Raw genomic sequence first — 8,796 nt, forward strand, 5'->3', positions numbered from 1 at the left:
TTGGCGAAAATAAATACATGGTATAAATCAATGTTATGAAACTATTACATGCAAGAAGCATTCACTAATTTGGATGCAAATTTCACATACATTGTCAGTATCGTACAACTACAATTTTTATTACCCAGGTTCATCATATCTTCCGACATTTGATTGTTTAACCCGACTATTCGCATTCAGAAGCAGGAAACTATCAACCAACCTAGTAAATTCTCTCAGCTGTGGAGACGGGACGAAGGAAGACAACAATGACTGTGATGTTGTCTTTGCTGCCACGCTCTGCTGCTTCTGTCGCCAATCTCTTGGAGCACATTCCAGGCTCTTTCACAGTGTCCTTGATTATGCTTACAACCTCTGCATTGCTCACAACATCCCACAATCCATCACTTGCCATTACCTGACAAACAAAAATGTTTTTTTCTCAAAAAAGTAAGAATAACAAAAAACAGTAATTGTAATTTAGATTGAATATCTTAAGCAATCAGATTATTTGTTTTTAGACAGAAAACTCAATGTGGGTTATGTTGCCTGCCAGCATGAAATGTCATTGTCAAAAATAAATAATATACAAATAAATAATTTTCCAGTATTTTTAACTTCATGGAACATTTTGACTCATAACAGAGCTCTGAGATTTTTTAAACAGCATCCAGCAACATTGAAGACCAGCACTATCAGAAGATGCTAAGTTTATGACATAGAACTTCCCAGTCAATATTAGCAATTTAGTAATCTATGGACAACTGCTTACATGTGTATGGCCTCCAAGATTCCATCATGGTATCACACATAAACTTACAAATGAACAACAGTCTTATTCTTACCCTGTATTTAAGGTGAAAAAATGATTATCACTGACAAGATGCCAGAAAAGCCCTTATGACAAACATAGAATTATAGATAACTGGACAGGAAGACGTGCAATATTTTGTGGTGTCCGAGCAGTAAACAGGATGAAAGATGATTACAGTGATAATTGTAGAGGGGAATATTCAAGAAGCATGTATGCCTATAATTAAATCATAGAGAAAGAAAGCTTCAAATGTTGATCACAAAGTAAAATATACTTGAAGCTCTACATGCAAGAAGCATACTCAGAAGAGGTTCTTTCCTCATTCATGTTATATTCTTTCCAAAACCTAACCATTAGTTTTAAAAAATCAATTCATATATCTGTCATCAAACTTAATATCTATTTATCAAAATCTTATTTCTTACCAAATACTCATCCTCTGCAGAAAGAATAGTTTCAGTTATCTCAGGTTCGGCGGTTACAGCAGGCTTTAGATCATCATCCCCTATGGAACGAGTGACCTGTTGAAAGAAATAATGTAAAACATGCACATATACAGCATTTTAGTAAGGTATCACCCGTTCACTGCCATGATGCCTTCTTCAGGTGGCAAAGGGAATAATCCAAATACATGTTACTGTTAGGCCAAAAATTTACACGTAATACAGGTCATAAGTTTCTGAAGCATATCTTTCCAAGAGAGGAGGGAAAAAAAAGCTGATTTGATGCAGTACACCAGAATTTTATTCACAAGTTCCTTCAAAAAGGAAAACCCATAAATGTGGCCTGATTAAAACTTATAAGAAGCCATCTTCCTAAATAGCAGCAGAATTAACAGTACTGGCACAACCAACCTAAAGATCTACCCTTATACAAATCGTCATGTAAAAAAGAGATGTCAGTGTCGTCAAACAGCTCAAGATCAAGAAAACTCATATCAAGCATTACTTTTATATTCTTATAAAACCCACATCAATAGTCAACGGACCCCATGTTGTAGGCAACTTACATCATTGGTCAAAAAAGCTAGCAGTTTAGCACATATATTTGTAGAAACAAATCATTCATAATCTCACACCAAATTATAAATCGGAGTTCAATGAACGATTTTTCATAAACATAGAAGACCTGTCAGTCTAATTTTTTATTAACTCTGCTACAAAACCTTTCCTCTTCTGAAAAGTGAACTTTCTTTTGTAAAAGTCAGCAAGAACTCCTCTGTCATAGAAGATCAACCTAAAACGTTGGTTTCAAATTTTATTTTCCATTTTCTTAGAAGAAAAACCAACATGATAACAAGTTGTATTGCAAAACTGTACAAGTCTCAACAAAGTTGCAATTATTTTATTTCAAAATTAGAATTGTACAGAACGGATTAATTTCTTTGGTAGCCGTTTATGTATGAATAACAATTTACAAGGTCTATCTAAGTGGCACATATGTGCCTTCAAAGAAAATCTTACTTCGACATTACAATGGAAGATGATTATTTTTGCTTTTCCTCTCAGCCAGATTTTATGAAATGTCTAATTTTTTTATAACTCATTATAAAAGTTTTACCAATTAACTCGAAAAATAGGTTCATGTGCAAAACCAACATGACAACAAGTTGCGTCGCAAAACTGTACAAGTCTCAACAAAGTTGCAATTATTTCCAAATTAGGATTGTACAGAACTGATTAATTTCTCTTTGGTAGCTGTTCATGTATAAAATAATATATGAGCTCTATCTAAGTGGCACATATGTGCCTTTACTTTGACATTACAATGGAAGATGATTATATTTGCTTTTCCTCTCAGCCAGATTTTATGAATTGTCTATTTTTTTCTGAACTGATTCTAAAAGTTCTACCAATTAACTCAGAAAAAAGGTTTGTGTGCGAGCTTTCCATTTGGAAAATAATACTAACCTGCTCAAGTAAATTGCAGCATACAGTCCATTAAATCAGCAAACAAAAAGAAAACATTTTTGGAAGACAACATTACAAAACTATCATGATATCTAAAGAGACAAACCTGAAGAGCAGCAAGACCCACCCGCCAATTATCTACTTGCCATCTAACTTGTTCCCCAGCACTAATAACCCGCTCCCTCTCCTCAAGACAGCTTGCAACATGATCCTAATATTTCATCCATTATACTGAGAAAAATAACACCTTGTACTAAACCAGAACAACCAAACAGGAATGTAAGAAGTTCCGGTCACCTTGCTTAGAACAAAGGGATGGCCAGCCCGACACAATATGGTCCTGCAATCACCAGCATTAGCCACAAAAAGCTTGTTTCCAACAATAAGAGCAGCTGCTGCAGTGCAACCGGGATGCCAGTCCTTCTGGATAACTCTCTTGGATTTACGAGAAAAATCCAGCTCAGCTCTAAACGCAATATCTGTCTTAATGAATGCTTCGAATAATGCACCACTTGGACTGCATCAAAGGATAAAATCAATTATGGTCAAATAACACACACACACACACACACACATATATGCATAATGTTGAAAACGAAATGGAAACGGAAGAAACCTGCTAGTTGAACTTAAAGCTTGCAAGAATCCTGGAAACGCTCGAGCTGAAAATTCGGCAGCTGCTGCACCTGCATTTGGTAAATCCTTGTAGCATAACATTGGAATTTGGATGCGTTAAGAATTAGTAGGACTGAATCAACCGTGACACCAGTAAAAATCCTAAATACACAATTAGAATTAGATATATCACCGAATATCACCTCTATGACCATCAAAGATACCAAAAGCATGTATGTCCCCTTGATGAAACATTTGGGGCAAAAGGAAATGAGTGTCCTCCATGGTCTCCCGTCTCCCACATGTAGCAAAGGATCCCCAAGAAAGTATTGGATTATATGCCAAGGGATCATTTGATGCAAGCCAGATTGCTGTACCAGGTTTAGGTAGACAAGCTCTTGTGATGAAATTTTCTCCCTGAGAAAACCAGTTAATACCCTCTTGGTAAGCTTGAAGGCTGCTAGCAACATAAACCGGCTGATCACCAAGAGAATTAGAAGATTTGGGAAAGACAATATCTGATTCTTTCATATTTTCTCCCTGTTCCAAAATTGTACCAAGTTCTGCAACTATGTCATCAAAAGAAGGTCTGTTTTGAGAATTTGCATCCCAACACCTCTCTATCAGTGACAACAAAGTAGATGGTGCACCAGATTCAGGACCAGCAAGAACAGGTCGCAATCCATCAGACACCACAGCTGCTGTTAGTTGCTGCTCAGTGTAGTTCATCTCCAGTACAGTGTGTGCCTGCCAGCAACACAAATATTACGCATCAGTCAGCTACCATGATCTTAAACAGTGATAAATTTGAAGAGTCAAATCCATAAAATAAAAGACCTATTCATATTAAGCTTCAAAATTTATGTTGTATAACAAACACAATTCCATCAAAAGATGCCACTCTGAAACCCAAGAAAATAGTATTGTCAGAACATATACATGAATCCATCGATAGATGATAAGGAATTTTACTAAATATAAAGGACGACTGTCAAACAAAAATATGTCATAGGATAGAAGCAAAGGCTTGACCAATGGATAGGAAGAAATTTTCAGGCACAGTAATGGATTGTTGGGCAGTTAGCAATACTCTTCCGTGTTGAAGTCAATATATAGAACATAAAGGCACCAGGACCAAATGGCTTAAAGGTATTTAAATAACTAAATAGCTAATTAGACATAGGTCTGTTATTAACATTTTTTTCTACAGAAGTACTGCATGTTTTCAGTATCCGATCCTTGAACTAGTTCATTAATAAAATAATAGAAAATAGAAGTCCTTAAATGCTTCTCACTATGATTAAATGGAATTTCAACTATCCAGTAACTTAAATTCCAAATACTAGTACAAATCATTAACAGTTATTATGCTCAAATGTCGTTTGTAAAAATCTTAACTCAATACACCTAGAGTTTCTACCTCCACCAAATTCCTTTAAATTCTACTAAATTCTAGATTGAAACTTTTCATCCACGAATAATGTGCCACATTTGCAACTGGAACATATAATGCGCCTTGCGGTGCCTCGTCGACAAGAAAAATATTTTAACCTTTCTGAATCTGGATGAAAGCTATTTCTAACCAATATTTGATTTCTACAATATTATTATTTCTGCATTTAACCATACTGAAAGCCAAAAAATAAACCGGAATTTTCAATACAATTCCCTCTTTTTATACGTAAAAATGCAAACATGTGTATTAGCAACAAGAATCATATGACACATCAATCAAACAATATATCAGCATCGTAAATCATAACACAAGTAAGCCAAATACAATTGAGAAAGGCTAACCTGGGCTTCCGCACGAAGATCAGTATATGGAACAACACCAGTAAGAAGCTCACTGCAAGAGGATCATCGTCAAATCACAAATTCATGGGAAAAAGGGCACAAAAACTGTAAACTGCATATTTTTCTATACAACAGTAGCATCAATAATGAATTACCAGTATAAATAGCATTTATCACAATGTTACTATTCACTATGATTCAACTACATCTATAATTCTAATTTTGCAGTACTATATTATAGTATCTTGCAAGAATGATCCTTGACTGTGAATTTATATATATTTACCATAATTATTCAAACGAAGTCTATTCGCACACGTCCAGACATGCATGCACCTAGTGAGACTCATGGGTGGAGTTGTATATCGGATCCTAAGTATGCTCCAGGTAAATGGTTATTACTTTCTACCAACTATTGGCACCTAGATGTTGAACGAGATACACACGCAAACAGGTTCTATTATAGACAAAAGGTCGAGTTCTGGAAATTGTAATTTCGTAGGAGGAAATATGGTTACATAGCGTAGCAAGAATTGGTCAGTGCAGAGACAGAATTTAGAGCCATAGCTCAAGAATCTGTGACAGCAGAGGGGCTTGATGAGCGAATCTTTCTTGAGAAACCAATGAAACTCTTCTGCGACAACAGATTAACATTGAACACAATCTGGTTAAAAATGAAAATACTAAGCATGTTGAGGTGGAGATACTTTATAAAGGAAAAATTGACATAAGAGATTATTTGCACTCATTCATGAAAACCGAAGATCAACTCATAGTCTAACAGATATCTTAACTAAGGCAGTGTCTAATAATGTTTTTCTATTCTACACTGAACAAGTTGGAAATAAAGATATCTTTGCACCAATTTGCGAGGAAGTGTAAATCCCTCCAATATTGGACAAAAAAAGACAGAAATTCATCCCCAAATTACTCTCTGAAGGAATCCTACTTCTGCAAAAAGGACTCTCCCTCTCCAATATATAGACAGCTCTTCACCTCAAGAAGAAAATCTAGCAAAGACCATTCAACATTATGATATCAATTTTACCTCTATTGAGATGTCTCAATTATACTCATTTTATTCACAGTAAGAGAGTGACTTGGGTTTAATTGGGATAGTATTGAAAGTGATTTAAAATAATTAATACCACAGCTACCCTGGTTCTAGGATTGCATGATCTTATTTTTCTTATTTCGATGTTGATCCAATCTTTAGCATCAACATACTTTATCAGCAACGTCAAAAGTCTGATTAGCATCTCCCCACAAGTTAAAGGTGCTAAGGTTAGGTACAAATACCATATAGAAACTTTGTCCATTAAAAATATTTAGGTTCCCTGAAAGGTCTTAAAGGTTCTAAGGCTCAATTCAAAAATCTATAACAAACAGCAAATAGCGTCACTTGAAAGAACACAACTTCAGTTACATTTGTCTTGTAGGCATAGATCTAGTAGAATAAAATTTGCTAGTTTTTAGCATAATCAAATCTTAAATCCTTACTTAATTGATATACCAAAGCTGTAGACATCTGATTTTTCTGTATGTATTTCCTTCTTTAGTATTTCAGGTGCCATGTAAATGAGAGTTCCAACCATGTTTTTTTTGTGGAAACCACCAGTAGGTTTTCCAGATGACCTCCAATTCCCAATAGAAACTCCTTTAAGATCTTTCTTGTACTCAGCCAAACCAAAGTCTGCTAAGTGTGGATAAAGATCTTCGTCCAGCTGCATCGTAAGGGTATAATATAAGTTAAATTCATCCAAAACAAGTCAAAAGAGGATTTCTGTTTGCTACAGAATAAGATAAAGGAAGGCATTTACAAGAATATTTGACGGTTTCACATCCCTATGTACAATCCCGAGGTGATGCAGATATTGCAAAGCCTTTGCTGGAAAAGGAAAACAATGTAAACTCATGCAACTAAATAATTTTAGAAACCTCGAAATGAAAATAGTAGTAAAAATAAAATGCCTGTTTCCGGCAATAAGCTGTTATAGCAAACTCATCAACATAACACAAGTTCGATCTATACATGATGTTACAGTACAACATCTTGCTGAACCATCATCAATTTATCCTATAGACCATCTTGCGGTTATCCTCCATTCTTAATTTCTATGGCCCCAAAACTAAAAATCCTAGCTCAACCCCTGCTGACACACACATACACATGCATGCACACCCAGAGTTATTTTAAGAAATATTCAGACACCCTTTGTGGTGAGGCTAGAAACCATAGACCTCTCAGAGGCTTAACATATACATGTGTATGTATGTTTATATGTATAAATCTGTATGTGTGTGTGTGTGTGTGTGTATTTATTGTGATACTTGATACCCAGGTGGTTCAATAAAGAGGGTAAAATGACAGAGCCCATTAAATCATAAAATCAAAATCACAATTATAACTTGCCCTTCCTACAAAATTAGTTCACACATTTCCTCTGTTAATGGTAGGGCTAAATACTAAGATGATCTGAACTCATAAAAACACTCAGAGAAAAACACAGAAGCAACTAAGTCATACCTAATTGGACAGCAACCGCAAGCACCTGATTGATATTCGGACTCCATTCTTCCATGTGTAATTTCTCAGATAAGTTCGGAGGCTCAAAGAATTCGAAGAAATACATGTAATTGGGTGGCTTGGCATGTGCGGCAACCAGTTTTGCTATTCCCGGATGATCAAGCTTACTTCAATGTTCATATATACTCGAATCATACACATAAATAGATTCATATGCATACATACATATACAGAACTATATCCTCACAGCATTGAAACATGTAATGTGAATTATACATGAACCCAAAACATACCATAGCAATTGCAACTCCTTGTGGAACTTATCAAGATCCTCAGAAGTAGACAAGATGGGTTTCTTCACAGCCACTTTCTTTCCATCCAAAATTGCTTCATATACAACACTCTCAGCCCCTACACACACAATCAGCACCAAAAAGCATACCGGAAAATAACCAATTAATCAATTAATTAGAAATATCGAAAATAAAAGGCAAGTGGCGATAGGCATTAGGCATTAGCCAAACAGAGCCTTAGCTAGAGCCTGGACTGGAAAGAGGAAAAGGAGTGTGAGTTACCTCGGGCAATTGGTTTGAGGAGAGTGTAAGAGGAAGGTGGAAGATGGAGAGGAATGGAATTGCTGCTGCAGCAACCTCTAATGCACGCGTTTGGTTCCACAATTTCAAGCCCCATCTCTCCAAAACACACACACACACACTCTCTCTCTCTCTGGCGTTGTAAGTCGGTGTGGCGAAGAAGAAAGAAAGCAGCAGCAATTAAATTACGAAAAGGGAGTGTACGGGTGTTTTTTCTGTGGGAGGTCTGCTGTTAGGAATTTTCGCTCTGCTATCGTATGAAATTCAATAGTACAAATTCAACCTGCGATATTTTGTTTTGTTTGAGTAGTGAGTTCTATGCATAAAGTTTATTTTCGTATCACTTTAATACATTCGTTAGTCCCACTATTATGTTTTTCTTTAAATGTGATGTTATCATGTGAACTAACCCATATTTTGGCACGTGGATTAAATAATGAAAATATATTTATTTAATTAATTAAATATTTACAAAATCTAAAAAATCTTTTTTTTATTTACACTTTCTGAATGCACCTCCCATCTATGTGGTTGAGGTCTCAGCGGGAAACTGGAGGTGGT

The 8,796-nt window shown here is 35.7% G+C and overlaps 1 protein-coding gene across 1 annotated transcript; it reads right to left on the minus strand.

Annotated features, from left to right (window-relative positions):
* On the minus strand, nucleotides 1–8,555 carry LOC103339198 (protein kinase family protein / protein phosphatase 2C (PP2C) family protein). Its single transcript, XM_008242481.3, has 12 exons — nucleotides 8,218–8,555; nucleotides 7,936–8,053; nucleotides 7,643–7,809; nucleotides 6,936–7,003; nucleotides 6,616–6,839; nucleotides 5,116–5,167; nucleotides 3,522–4,065; nucleotides 3,320–3,389; nucleotides 3,001–3,220; nucleotides 2,810–2,914; nucleotides 1,219–1,314; nucleotides 1–397 (listed from the first exon to the last, which is right to left on the minus strand). The coding sequence occupies exons 1-12, from the start codon at nucleotides 8,330–8,332 to the stop codon at nucleotides 203–205; spliced, it is 1,974 nt and encodes a 657-aa protein (XP_008240703.2). The 5' UTR covers nucleotides 8,333–8,555; the 3' UTR covers nucleotides 1–202.
* Between the last annotated feature and the right edge of the window lie 241 nt (nucleotides 8,556–8,796).

Source organism: Prunus mume, linkage group LG8 (genome assembly GCF_029339155.1).
Source record: "Prunus mume cultivar Tortuosa linkage group LG8, ASM2933915v1, whole genome shotgun sequence".
Lineage (NCBI taxonomy): Eukaryota > Viridiplantae > Streptophyta > Magnoliopsida > Rosales > Rosaceae > Prunus > Prunus mume.

Coding starts and splice junctions, on each gene's coding strand:
- LOC103339198 (XM_008242481.3), bottom strand. CDS start 8,332: ATGGGGCTTGAAATTGTGGAACCAAACGCGTGCATTAGAGGTTGCTGC. Junction 7,004..7,642: donor TGCGGTTGCTGTCCAATTAG/GTATGACTTAGT, acceptor TTCCTTTTCCAG/CAAAGGCTTTGCAATATCTG. Junction 4,066..5,115: donor ATCTTCGTGCGGAAGCCCAG/GTTAGCCTTTCT, acceptor TGTTGCTGGCAG/GCACACACTGTACTGGAGAT.